General features: G+C 55.7%; 1 protein-coding gene across 6 annotated transcripts in view; it reads left to right on the top strand.

Moving 5' to 3' along the window:
* The first annotated feature begins 9,104 nt into the window (after window positions 1-9,104).
* CPAMD8 (C3 and PZP like alpha-2-macroglobulin domain containing 8) overlaps window positions 9,105-13,352 on the top strand; it is an 83,060-nt gene continuing 78,812 nt past the window's right edge. For 5 of the 6 annotated variants that reach the window (XM_042928818.1, XM_042928817.1, XM_042928816.1 and 2 more), the window contains exons 1-2: window positions 9,105-9,223; window positions 12,946-13,097. In XM_042928818.1, the coding sequence (XP_042784752.1) occupies window positions 9,135-9,223; window positions 12,946-13,097 (241 nt within the window). In that variant the 5' untranslated portion in view covers window positions 9,105-9,134. The remainder of the gene's footprint in view (window positions 9,224-12,945; window positions 13,098-13,352) is intronic. The other variant, XM_042928815.1, reaches the window with a different exon arrangement.

Here is a 13,352-nt window from a genome sequence, read left to right as displayed (position 1 = left end):
TTTTTAATTTTTAATCTTTATTTATTTTTGAGAGAGAGAGAGTGAGACAGTGCAATCTTTATTTTTTTGAGAGAGAGAGAGTGAGAGCACAAGCAGGCGAGGGGCAAGAGAGAGAGGGAGACACAGAATCTGAAGGAGGCTCCAGACTCTAGAGCTGTCGGCACAGAGCCCGACGCGGGGCTTGAACTCACGAACTGTGAGATCATGACCTGAGCCGAAGTGGGACACTTAACTGACTGAGCCACCCAGGAACCCCTGAAATTAACCATTTTAAAGGGAACAATTCAGCACTTGGGTGGCTCAGTCAGTTGAGCCTCCAATTTTGGCTCAGGTCATGATCTCGTGGCTTGTGGGTTTGAGCCCTGCGTCGGGCTCTGTGCTGACAGCTCAGGGCCTGGAGCCTGCTTCGGATTCTGTGTCTCCCTCTCTCTCTGCTCCTCTCCTGCTCACGTTCTCTCTCTCTCTCTCTCAAAAATAAATAAACGTTAAAAAAATTCAAAGGGAACAATTCATTTGTATATTCAAGATGTTGGGCAACTATTACCTCTGTCTCGTTATATAGAACATTTTTATCACCCCTGAAAGAAACCCGTACCCATTAGCAGTCACTCCTTATTCCTCCTTGAGTCCTGAAAGTAGCCAGCAATCAGATTTCCAGTGTGACCCCCCCCCCCCGCCCAGATCTGTCCCTGTTGCAAAGGCCAAGGGGAAGGAAATGTACCCGCCTGCCCCTCCCTGGCAGGGTACCCTGTGCGGAGGGTACCCTGTGCTGGGGGGCAGTGGAAGAATGTGCCCAGACTCTCTGTGTCCTGCCCTGAGATTTCCACTTCTGAGTGGTCCCCTGTATCTGCCGGGCCACCGTGGCCTGGAGCCAGCTCTGCTGCTCGGCACAGACCAGCACCGTCCCCCACGGCCTGTCCAGGTTCGAGCGACGCCGAACATCTCAGCGTATTGCCCCAGCGAGCCAAGCAGGGCCTGTCACTCCTGGAACAACACCATGGAGAAAAGCTTTGGCCATGTGGGGGCGGTAGGGGTGGGGTGAGGCGAGGCGCTGGGGGTGTGCAGGGTTGCTGCTCCAAGCCTAGGGATCTGGAGCAGGATGGACTTGCTAGATCCAAATTTCCAAAGCAAATTCAACAGGTTGAATGTCCAAGAGGCACATTGGGCCTGGGTGGGGCCACATTGGGCCCAACACTCCCTGCCAGCCACCGAAGAGCCGGGTTTCTGTTTCTTGAGCAACAGCTTTATTGAGATACGTCATACAATTCACCCTTCTATTTAATTTAATTTTTTATTTTAGAGAGAGAGAGAGGGAGAAAGAGATCTCAAGCAGGCTCCACGCCCGGCAAGGAGCCCAACACGGGGCTCGATCCCACAGCCCTGGGATCCTGACCTGAGCCCGAATCAAGAGTCGGATGCTCCTCTGACTGAGCCCCCCAGGCGCCCTCTAATTCGCACTTTTGAAGTGTTCAGTACGCTGGTTTGTAGTATGTTCACAGAGTCGTGCAACCGCTCCTGCTTTAGAACCTTTTAGAACATTTCCATCACCCCCAAAGGAGACCTCGTCCCCACCCCCCTGCCCCAGCCCCTGGCCACCGCTCATCTTTCTGTCGCTGTGGATTGGCCTGTCTTTGATAGTTCATATAAATGGAATCACACCCTATTTGTCTGTTTGTGCCTGGCTTCTTTCTCTCCGCGCGATGTTTTCGAGGTCCGTGCAACCTTGTAATGCAAGTCAGGGCTTCCCTCGGCTTATGGCTGAGTAATATTCCGTTGGTTGCATGGTGGTCGGACCATATTGTATCCATTCACGTGTTGATGGACATTTCCGCTGCTTCTGCCTTTTGGCGATTGTGCCTAGTGCTGTTGTGAACACGTGTGTTCAATCTGTTTGAACACTTGCTTTCAAATCTTTGGGCACAAGCCTAGGGGTGGAGTTGCGGGGTCCTTTGCAAACTCTGTGTTTAACTTTTGAAAGAATCATTTCCTTCTTTGGTTGAGGTTATTAAAAAGATGATAATGAACACCTTACTCTCTGTCCCACCCCGTTAGAGTTGTCAAATAAAGCACAGGACAGACACCCTGTCAAATGTGAATCTTACAGGGGTGCCTGGATGGCTTAGTGGTTGAGCATCTGACCCTTGATTTCGGCTCAGGTCATGATCCCAGGGTCTTGGGATCAAACCCCATGTCAGGCTCCATGCTGAGCATAGAGCCTGCTTAAGATTCTCTCTCTCTCTCTGTCTCTCTCTCTCTCTCTGTCTCTCTCTCGGGGCGCCTGGGTGGCTCAGTCCGTTGAGCGTCTGGCTTTAGCTCAGGTCATGATCTCACAGTTTGTGAGTTCGAGCCCTGCATCGGGCTCTGTGCTGACAGCTCAGAGCCTGGAGCCTGTTTCGGATTCTGTGTCTCTCTCTCTCTCTGCTCCTCCCCCGCTTGTGCTCTGTCTCTCTCTCTCTCTCTGTGTGTCAAAAATAAATAAACATTAAAGAAATTTTAAAAAAAAGATTCTCTCTCTCCCTTTGCCCCTCTCCCCTACTCGTACTCGCTCTCTCTCTCTCAAATAAAAAAATAAATTAAAAAAATGTAAATCCTATTTAAGGGACAAATACGTTTATTTTTAGTGTAAGTACATTCCAAATATTGCATTGGATATACTTATACACACATCCAATTTTTTTTTGGTCATTTATCTGAGATTCAAATTTAAATATATTTTTATTTGCTAACTCTGGCAACCCTGCACCTAATTCATGCCTTTTCTCTGCTGAAGACATTGTTATTTAGCCCCATGCTTACTTAAAATCTGTCTTTTGCGTATATACCCCAACACGGAGTTGCTGGGTCATATGGTAATTCTACGTTTAGCTTTCAAGGGACCACCAAACTGTTTTCCATCGTGGCTGCACCATTTCACATTCCCACCAGCCCTGCACCAACTTTTCCACCTCCTCCCCAGAACTTGTTATGGTCTATTTAAAAAATTCGCAACAACGTTGTAAGAGGTGTGAAATGGCATCTCCTTGTGGTTTTAATCTGCAGTTCCCCTGACGCTTAGTGATGTTGAGCCTCTTCTCATGAGCCTGTCGGCCATCGGTACTGCCTTCTTCGGAGAAACATCTATTCAGATCTGTTGCTCATTTTTTGATTGGGTCGTTTGCCTTTTGTTGTCATTGAGCTGTTGGTGCTCTTTATATATCCTGGATGTGACTCCTTTGCCAGATATATGATTTGCAAATATTTTCTCCCATTCTGTGGGTTGTCTGAGATACTGTTGTTTACATCACCCGTTTCTGGCGATTTGTTACAGGAGCCACTCATGCAGAAACTCATACAGTGTTCTTCCTCCCATGCCCCTGCCTGGCCCGGGACGCACGTGTGATGTGTGCATGTGCGCACACGCACCCCGCCCCCCCACCTCGCCCAGACATTTTGGTTGTTGCCGGGGCGGGTGAATGCTCACTTCTCTCCATGGGCAGCAGGGAGAGAACCGGGTAGATCTTAGCCTGGATGTTTCCTGATCTGTAAAAGTGCTGCTCCAAGGAGGGCCCCAGCAGCCTTTGCACCTTGCTTCCGAGCAGCGTCTCCCACGTGCTCTTCTTGGGCGTCTTTTCTAAACACCTGGGAGTCCTTGAGAAGATGCTGAGGTTGGGGCACACAGCAGGCAGTGAGGACGTGCACACCCTTGCTCCTCCTTGTTCTCTACTCCACCTTTGCGGTCGTGGCTGCGGTGGCCGTGGTTCAGTCGCTGACATGCAGGTTTTTGTCCGCATCCAGGAGCTACACACCCTCGAGGTGGCCATCCGGGAGCCGGTTGCCCACATCAAGGCTCACGGAGCCTCACTGGAGGGCATCGCCCCAGAAGATCAAGTCGGATTCCTGGCAGGTACGCCCCCTAGAGGATGAGGCCACCCGGGGTCAGTGTGGAGCTGGGGCTCTGACCCCTGGAAGGAGGTTGGGAAAGTCCGTGGTTCCCTGGTCCGTGCTGGGAAAGTAAGAGGGCGGACTCCCAAGGTGGCCAAACAGGAGAAAACGAAGACGGGCCGAGTCAAGCAGGGGACACAGTACAACCTGCATTTTTTCTATGTTGTGCCCACCTTTGGCAAGAAGAAGGCCCCCCCCCCCCCCATGCCAACTCTTAAGTCCATTGTAATCTTGGCTTTCTGCAATAAAGCCACTTACCTAGTTCAGTCACACACACACACACACACACACACGCACACGCACACACACACAGATATTGAGGTTGGCTCCCTGGACCCTTGGGGTTTGGGAAAAACCAAGAAGCCCTCCTGCCCATTTTCTTTGCTGAGATCAGGTGAGGCTGGCTGAGGAGTCTTCCTCACTGCCTACCCTGGACCCCAGGCCCAGGCAGTGGGCTCACACTGGCGGTGGGGAGAGACCTCTGACCCCCTGTGGAGCCAGCACCCCTGTCCTCACATCTCTGGGCCAGGAATCCCTTCCCCACCTAGCCTGCTTCTGTCTCCCGGGCGGCAGGAAGTGCAAGTGCTTGGGTCTTGTCCAAATTGCCTTCCTGCATCCTCTCCCTGGCTGCTGTTTTCCCCTGCGTCCTCCCTTCCCTGCTTTGGGGGGGATCGACTGCGGCACCTCCTTCCTCCATTGGGTTGTCCCTCTTCCTGTGGACGAGCGTGAAGGCTGCTTCTGGTTATTCACTGCCCCCCAACAAAGCTGCTGTGAAAGCTCCTGGCAGGATCACCTTGGCATCTGTCCAGCGGGGTCAGAGGTCACATGCAGTTTCAGCTTTTTTAGTATGGCCAGTGGTTCCCCAAGTGATGTCACTGCTGTGCCCCACAGCTGTTCCTGCACACAGGCATGCACGGTTCCCCGCTCTGGCTTTGGGGTCCTGGCCGTGCTGTGCAGGAGCCCTATACCCTGAGGGGGATAAGTCTGCACGTCTGTCTTCCCATGCCAAGTTCAGACTGCTGACTGCTCGGAGGGTCTAGGAGCTGGCTGGCCCCATGGAAGGATAAAATGCTTCTCTCTCTCTCTCTTAATTAAAAAAATTTTTTTTTAACATTTATTTATTTTTGAGACACAAAGCATGAGCAGGAGAGGGGCAGAGAGAGAGGGAGACACAGGATTCGAAGCAGGCTCCAGGCTCTGCCAAGCTGTCAGCACAGAGCCCGACACGGGACTCGAACTCATGAACCGTGAGATCGTGACCTGAGCTGAAGCTGGATGCTTAACTGAGCTACCCAGGCACCACCCTCTCTCTTTTTTAAGTTTATTTATTTATTTATTTGTTTATTTATTTACTTATTTATTTAGAGAGCAGAGGAAGGGCAGAGAGAGAAGGAGAGAGAGAATCCCAAGCAGGTGCCACATGGTCAGTGCAAAAACCGACGTGGGGCTCGGTCCCACGAACCGTGAGATTGTGACCTGAGCTGACACCAAGAGTTGGCCGCTTAACTGACTGGGCCACCCAGGTGCCCCCAAAATACTTCTCAACAAGAGGACCATCTACCTCGTCTGCCCAAACCCCGCCCACTATGCCTCTCATCACTGACATGTTAAGAGACGTTTAACAATCTCCAGGTAGGACAAACCTAGCCGGTTCCACCTTGACGTGACATTCCTAAAAATGACCACGCTCTGCAAATTTGCACCAACCACAGCGCTTATGGGGAAACGGGGACAGGTCACAGCTTTTCAACTTGTCGGTGACACATTAAAAATAGATAGGTACCTACTAAAAACAGTAGGGCAACTGTACACAGGCCGAACGGCTTAGAATGATAGGAACGTTACAGCCAATACAGCAGTTGGTCTTTGGAAAGGACCTGAGGTTCACAGGTGGACATGGGTGTGGGAAGGTTGTAGCCAGCTTTCCAGATGGGGCCTGGCATGGTAGCTCCTAACAGCTGAGGGAGAGTGTAGATGTTGAGGGGTGTGTGTGTGTGGGGGGGGGGGGGTTGTGTATTCCCATGCAACTTGGGTCAGCCGTTTTCTGCATTCATCCAGCGTTGCCCCCGGGACAAGATCCCGCATAAGCATCACCACCTTGGATCACATCACGCTCAAGTCCACCCCTCACGTATTCACCACGTGGGAACAAATCCGTGTTTTCAAAGCAAGCTTCAGAGCGGAATTGACTGGACCCCCCCCCCCCCCCGCCCACCCCCGCCGGTGGGTGGTCACGCAATGCGCTGTGTGGGACGAGATGTGTAGTTATTATAGAATCTTTTCACCTCGAGATACAAGAGCCAGAGATGTCCTCAAGAGCACAGAGCATAGGAAGATGCAGTGAAATGAAGATGTGAGAACTTTCGAGTACTTACCACTCTTAATTTTAATATCGTGAATTTAGTTGCAAGTCTGGACAACTGAATTTTTAGCAAGGGCTCACACCGTTTCCCGGAAATGTATCAGCTGGTTCTTCTCCAGCGTTCTACTGCAGCTCGGGGAGGGGGGGGGAGGGGGCAGTGAGGATGTCAGCACGTTTATACTGAGCACCCACTTTGAGCCAAGGGCCAGGTGTCCAGCAGCAAAAGGGGCTTTTACTACCCCAGGGGACACAGACGGGAAGAAAATGCTCCTGGGATAATAAGATCACAGCCCCCCCGCCCCACCCTGTGTTGGGCCCCAGGGAGAGAGTTAAACTGGGTGATGAGGGGCATGGTAGAGTCTGTTCACCCCCTATTCACCCCATTAGTGAAAGAGGGATCCCCTGCACTGAACGCCTAACACCCAATGCCGATCAGGTGAGACAGACTGTAGTTTCTTAGTCACATCTACTCACAGCCCCGGGTTGCGGGAGGACCCAGCTCACAGGAGACCACGTGGGAGGGTGCCCTTGGGAGGGGAGTGAACCGCCAGAAGATGTTAGAGGCAGACTTCGTAGTAACAGGAGGGTGGGGTGCCCCCGGTTCCCACGGGAGGATGTGCCTGGCTTGTTAGAAAGACAAGGAGATGAGATCCCTTAGGTTGGGGACTGGTGGGGTGTAACCTGTCTGGCTGACAGGGGAATAGGTGGGGAGCAGCCTCTTTTGTTGGGCGGGGGGCATATCTGGTGAGAGCAGGGAACTCACAGTTAGGCCCTTGGGGACCTGTAAGGGCAGCACGTCCAATCTGAGTCCTTACAACACAGAGAAGGGGGTGGACAGTAGACCCTGAAGGTGGAGGGGGGCCAGCCTGTGACTCCAGAAGACCATCCCAGGCAGAGGGGACAGCAGGTTTCTCAGTCGCAGGTTGTGGTGGTGGGTGGTGGGTGGCCAGAGTCCAGTGGAGGAGGGAGCAAAGGGCTGGGCAGGAGGCTGGCTTCCTGACTGTAGAGGGGGGCCTGGTTTATGGCCCAGCAAGAGGAGGTGTGGCAGGCTGGGCAAGCTGGGCAGGACAGACGGTACATTAGGAGGGTTATACTAGAAGGCCCTGCCTGGTTCCCGGGGTGGACTGAGATCAGAGGCCTGCACCTCTTCTTCCTGGTCTTGGCCCCCTCTGCGCCTGCTGATGCCCCCTTCCAGCCAGGCTCCTGCACGAACCCCCTCCAACGTCTGCTAATGCAAGCCCTGTCTGCCCTCGTGTCCCCACTGTCGGCCCAGGGCTTGGCCTAAAGCCAAGAGAGGACTGATGGGGAGGCCACCCTAGAGGGCCCACTGTGCCTGGGAGCAGGAGGGGTTCAAAGGAAGTTTCCAGAAGGAGCAGGAGCTGGGCAGCCAAAGGAAAAGGGCAGAAGAACAGAGTTTGAGCACGTGGCACAAGGCATCTGAGGAACCAGGGTGAGGCTGAGCCATCAGGGCAGCCTGGAGTTTGGACTTGGTCTCAATGAACAGGGAGCCTCGAAGAGTTGGGGCAGGAGGGAAGTGGGGTCAGCATTAGACTTTTAGAGGGCCCTGGGAGCTGGAGTAATCCTCCTAGAGGGGTCAGTGGTGCTGGCTGAAGGTGCTGGAAGGAGGGAGCAGGACTTGGACATGACACAGAGAGGAGGTGCCCCCCCCCCAACCTATGACAATGAGGCCATTGCTCAGGTGGGGACACTCTGGGGGGCAGGACGGGCACCTTGCCCCCAGACAGTAAGGGGTGCCGGCCCAACTTCGCTGTAGGCCAGAGGGGAAAGGCAGGCCCAGAGAGGGAGGGCCTTGGCCGTGGGGATTTGTGGAGAGCGGCAGGGGTGGGGAGAGGGTAAAAATGAGGACCGGCAGCGGGAGGCCCGGGGGGAGGGGGGGGGTTGGGGGGGCCAGCTGCACATCTGGTAAGTTCGTCCTTTGCCAGCCTGTTTCCCCAAAGAGCTCCACTCCTGAGGCCGGGTGCACTGCACAAGGTCGCCGGCCCAGGCTCCGGTGGGCGCCCTGCGGGGCGGGGGAGTGAAGACGCCTGGGAGAAGCAGCCGCCCCGGGGGTGGCCGGGGCGGGGCGAGTCCGCGGTGGGGGCCGTGCGGGGGCGGCTGGGGATGAGGCCGAGGAGGCGGAGGAGGCCGGGTGGGGGGCAGTCCCGGGAGGAGGCGGGTTCCAGGAGGATAACGACCCGCGCAAAGGGAAGTTGGGGGCGAAGGACAGCTCGGGTCCGAGGAAGGGGGTGGGCTTGGGTTGGGCCTGGCCGGGGGTGAGTCCAGGGTGGGGTCAAGCCTGGGCAAGGGGCGGGGCGAGACCGGAGAGAGTCCTTGGAGAGGGTGAGTCCCCGGAAGGGAGAGGGGGCGGGTCAGGGTCCGGAAAGGGGGCGGGTCGGGAGGCCGGGCAGGGAGGGGGCGGGGTGTAGGGGGAATAGGGGGTCAGTCGGGTCCGAGGAGCGGGGAGGGCGTGGGCAGGGTATGGGGGGGATCCGCGCAGGGGTCCGGGCAGGGGGCGGGGCTGGTCCAGGAGTGGGTGGGGGCGAGTGGGTGGAGGGGCCGAGTCCGGGGAAAGGCGCGGGGCGGGGCCGGGAGGGGGCGCGAGGGGCGGGGCGGACCCTGGCGGGGGCGGGGCGGGCCCGTGGACGAGGCGGGTCCCGGGAGGGGGCTGGTCCGGGGCTGCCCCAGCTTGGCCCGGCGCGGAGCGGGGCGCATGGCGCCGTGCGCACGGCGCGGGGGCTGCGAACAAAGGGCCCCCGGCGGCGCAGGGGGCACCGCGGCGCTCGGACCCCGGCCCTGGCCCAGCCCCGGCCCGGCCCCCTCCCCGGGCGCGGCGCCCCCGCGGAGCCGAAAAATGTGGGGCGCCCTGCTCGGCCCGCTGCTGTGGCTCCGGCTTCTGCTACTGTCGCCGCGGGACGGAGTGTGCGCCGCGCCCCAGGCCCCGTGAGTTGCCCCGCGCGACTGAGGAGGCTGGCTGTCTTCTCGGGGAGGGGGTCCCGGGGACTGGCTCAGAGAGGTGCAGCGACCTGTCCAAGGCTACACAGCCTCCGCACTGGGCGGGACCTTGTCCCTTGACTTCCAGGGGTCGGGCTGGGAAGGGGTCCCCCTGAGCCTTCTTGAGGGGGCCACATCCAAGTACAGGGAGTCCCCAGAGCTAGGGCTGCGAGGCCAGCGCCTCCTCCCCAGCTCGCCCCCTTGGCGTGACGGGGGCTGTCGTCTTGGGTGGCGATTTCAAGTTGCCCGTGGCATGAAGGTAAGAGGTGCGTGTCTTGGCTGGGAAATAGGAGAGACCTACCGTTCCGTTTTCCTTGGGAGGGCGTGGTGGTGGGGAGGAAGTGTTTGTTTTGCTTCCACATTTTTCTTGAAGTTTGCCTACAGAGCTTCTGGTGAGTTGACACAGTGAGGAGGTGAATTAACTAGCTGCTAAGGAGAATCCCCCGTGAGCTGGCGTCCTCGGGAGTATTTCCAGACCTGCAAGGCGGTGGGTTCAGGGGGGCTGCCTGGAGCTGCCCAAGTTCAGCCGTTGAGGCCGGCCTTGGTCTTCATGAGGTGGCTTGTTCAAGCAGTGCTTGTTTAGTCCAGAAAATAGGCCAATAGTGGGGCTGGGGGGGTCGTGTCACTTCCAGCCACAGCTCCTTTGGGACCACAGTTTGAGAAGTAAGACACCGTACTGTGCCGGTGCCCCTGGACCCTGTGAAATTGGAATCCAGCAAATTTTTGTCCTGATCTTTCAAAGCGAGCGTCCCTTAAACACAGAGGTTTTCAGCCGGGTTGGGTGGGGCGGGGGTGGGGGAGTGGGGAGGGGGTTGTTTCCCTGGTGGTCGTTTGGCAATCCCAGGGGCATTTTTGCTTGGCGTCTAGGGGAGGCAATGCTTCTGGAATCTACTGAGTGGAGGCCAGGGATGCTGCTCAACATTTTGCCACACCCAGGTCCTCCGCCACCACAAAGCTTGACCTGGCCCGAAATTAGAGACCCTGCCTTCTAAGGGCCAAGTTCAGAGTCTCCGAGTTGCAGAGTTTCAAGCACTTCTCGGGAGTGTGGGCCTCTGACTAAAGTCATCCTGGGATATTACCTTCTGTCGAGGGAAATGTAGTCCCTGTGCTGGAGACACGGGCTAGGAAATGAACTTGCAGAATTACTGACCCGGGGTTCTAGATTCGTCGGCCTCTAGGCCAGAGCTGTGGAATCCTGTTTTGGGAACAGCCCTGGATACCCGCTTCTGAGATCCATGTGATTTTTGCATGAGGGATCCCTGACCCCAGAGAGCAGCGTGGGTTTGCACCCTCTAGTAAGACCAGTGCTGTCTGCTGTTTACCATACACTGCCTTTCCCAGGCTGGGACCTTCTGAGACCAAAGGATGAGAAGCCAGTTGTCGGTCCACATGCCCAGGGCATGCATCAGGTCAGCAGTGCTTGGGTAGCAAGCATCCCAACAGCTGCAACTCCTGAACCTCAGGGAGAGTTCATGTGGTTTCTTCGGGCTCTCTGGGGTCTCCGGGTGAAAAATCTACCTCAGCTCTGGACAAAGGCTTTACGAGGTGACCAAGGAAAATGAACACGGGGGTTGTATATTCCCCAGATGCTCGTCCATACTCTGCATGGGCTATGTGGGAGGCCCTGGAGGTCAGCTGGGAGCTGGGAGATGGAAAGAGTATTCCTTTTATTTTTTTTTAAGTTTATTTATTTATTTTGAGAGAGAGAGAGAGAGAGAGAGAGGAAGTGGGGGGAGGACAGAGAGAGAAGGAGAGAGAGAGAATCCCAAGCAGGCTCCGCACTATCAGCCAGGAGCCCGACGCAGGGGGCTTGAACTCATGAACTGCCATATCATGATCTGAGCCGAAGTCGGATGCTTGACCGGCTGAGCCACCCCAGGCGCCGCAAGAGTATTCCTAAAGGAGACGGGGTTCCCATGCTGCCGCACCACAGGACACACGGGAAGCCAGAGTCATTGCATGCCTGGGTCCGTGGTGGAATTAGATAATACACAGCACGTACCTAGTGTGACGATGCACTCCAGGAAGCATAGTTATGTACCCAGGGTCACCGCCCGCTATGTGAACTGCTGAGAGGAGACGCTGCACAGGGGAGCTCGGGGTCTTTACCGGTTCCAGTCATCGCTGGATCTGGGCTGTGTACCTACCAAACTGGGGTCTTTGCAGATTCCCATCAGTGCTGGAGTTACATGGTTCGTGGTTTGTACATGGTATGTCCCGAGGTCCTTGTGGGCCCCGAACAGTCCTGAAGTAGGACCGTGCATGTAGGAACCCAGGATTCGTGAACTCTGGCCACTGTTCAAGCTGGACGGAGCGCGGTGGGCTCCCAGGGTCGGTGCTGTGGCCAGACGGTACTCAACAGGAACCCACCGCGCCTTTTGAAATGCTCGATTTGTCACGAAGTTTTAACGAAGTCCGCTTCGTCCACAATTTTTTCTACGGATTGAGCTTTTAGTGTCGTATTCAGAAAACGTCTGCCTAACCCGAGGGCACCAAAGCCTTTCTCCTATGTTTCCTTCTGGTGCTTTTAGAGTTTTACCTTTAGATCTCTGACCCGGTTTGAGTTCACCTGAGTGTATGATGTTCGGTAAGGGTCTAAATTCGTGTCTTTGTCGTGTGAACGTGGGGTTGTCCCAGAGAGGATCTTGAGAAACGAAAATCTCTCCTAATCTCATTGCCTGGCCTCGTGTTTTGCCTTTTGCCTGTTTCCTTCTGGTGCCTGTAGTTCTGCACCGTTGGGTTTCTGCCTTTGCTGTCTAGGCTCTTGGTGTTTACTGTTGCATCGTGAGCAGTTTTCGTGGTTACAGGTGAATAAGACCTCTTGATTATCCATGGAAGGTTCTAGAATAACAGAGGCAGGAACTCAGGTGAGGAGGACCTGTACCTCAGGTCGGGTGCCCTAAGGGCGTCCCAAGGCTCTCCCCTGTCCGAATGCGATCTGCTGCCTGTTCCTTCTCCTTCCGGAGCGACTGCTTTCCCATCTGGAAAGTGAGATGATGCTACTTATTCTCCAGGAGTATCTTCACGGTTAGTTGAGCTGAGGATTTTCAGAAAGAGAGGGCCGTTTTGGTTCCACTGTTCACAGAGCATTTCCTGTTTCAGGCCATTTCGTTGATTTTCAGGGTTTTGTTCTTTAAATGCTGCAGGAAGCTGCTTGCTTCTTGCCACTGGGCTCTGGAGTCTGGCTGCCTCGGTTCGAAACCTGGGTTGGGCACATGACTTGGCTTTGTCCAGGGCTTAATTTCTGACTCTGTAAATGGGTGGTTTGAGCACATCTCCCAGGGCGGCTGTGAGGATGAAGTGGGATCCTGTCAATTCCTCAGGGGAGTATTTCGCCGTGTTGGTGCGGCAGGAGCAAAGGTCCTGGGGCAGAATGAGCTGACTAAAAAGGCCCGAGGCCAGAATGCCGACACTGAAGGAGGGGCGCGGCGCTGGGTAGATACAGAGAGGCCAGATTCTTACCTAATCCGGGGGCTTCAGAGATGAATAAACCAGCCCCTGGTCTCCAGGAGCTCACAGGTTGGTGGGGGACACAGATAACATAAAATGACAGTGTCATCGTGGTGTGGGCAGGCATAGGTAGAAGACCACCCAGGGAGCACCCTGACGCAGCCAGAGTGGTAAGGAGGCCGGAAGTGGGTCAGTTTCACTCAGGTTCTCCTCTCCTACAGGGGCTATTTGATTGCTGCACCCTCTGTCTTCCGCTCGGGAGTGGAGGAAGTCATCAGTGTGACCATCTTTAACTCCCCAAGGGATGTCATGGTCCAGGCTCAGCTGGTGGCCCAGGGCGAGGCGGTGGCACGGAGCCAGGGAGCCATCCTGGGTAGGTCCCTGGGGTGCTTCCTTCGTCTCTCTTTGTAAAGTGGCCTTTACTGCCTGGCCAGGGCTCAGGCCGTGCAAGCACTGCTTTGCTTCTCTCCCACCCCACCTCCCAGCAGGAGAGGGAGAGCGGGTTGCCTTTTCCCCCTTTTCCAGATGGGAAGAGTAAGACCCGGGAGGGGCAGCCACCTGCCCTGTCTGGGAAATCAGAGTCCGTTGTTCCTCTGCAGCCCAGGTTCTGTGGGTGCCGATCTGGATG

This window comes from Panthera leo, chromosome A2, assembly GCF_018350215.1.
Source record: "Panthera leo isolate Ple1 chromosome A2, P.leo_Ple1_pat1.1, whole genome shotgun sequence".
NCBI lineage: Eukaryota > Metazoa > Chordata > Mammalia > Carnivora > Felidae > Panthera > Panthera leo.
Note: the sequence above shows the minus strand (reverse complement) of the source record. Positions and strands in the feature narration are given on the sequence as shown.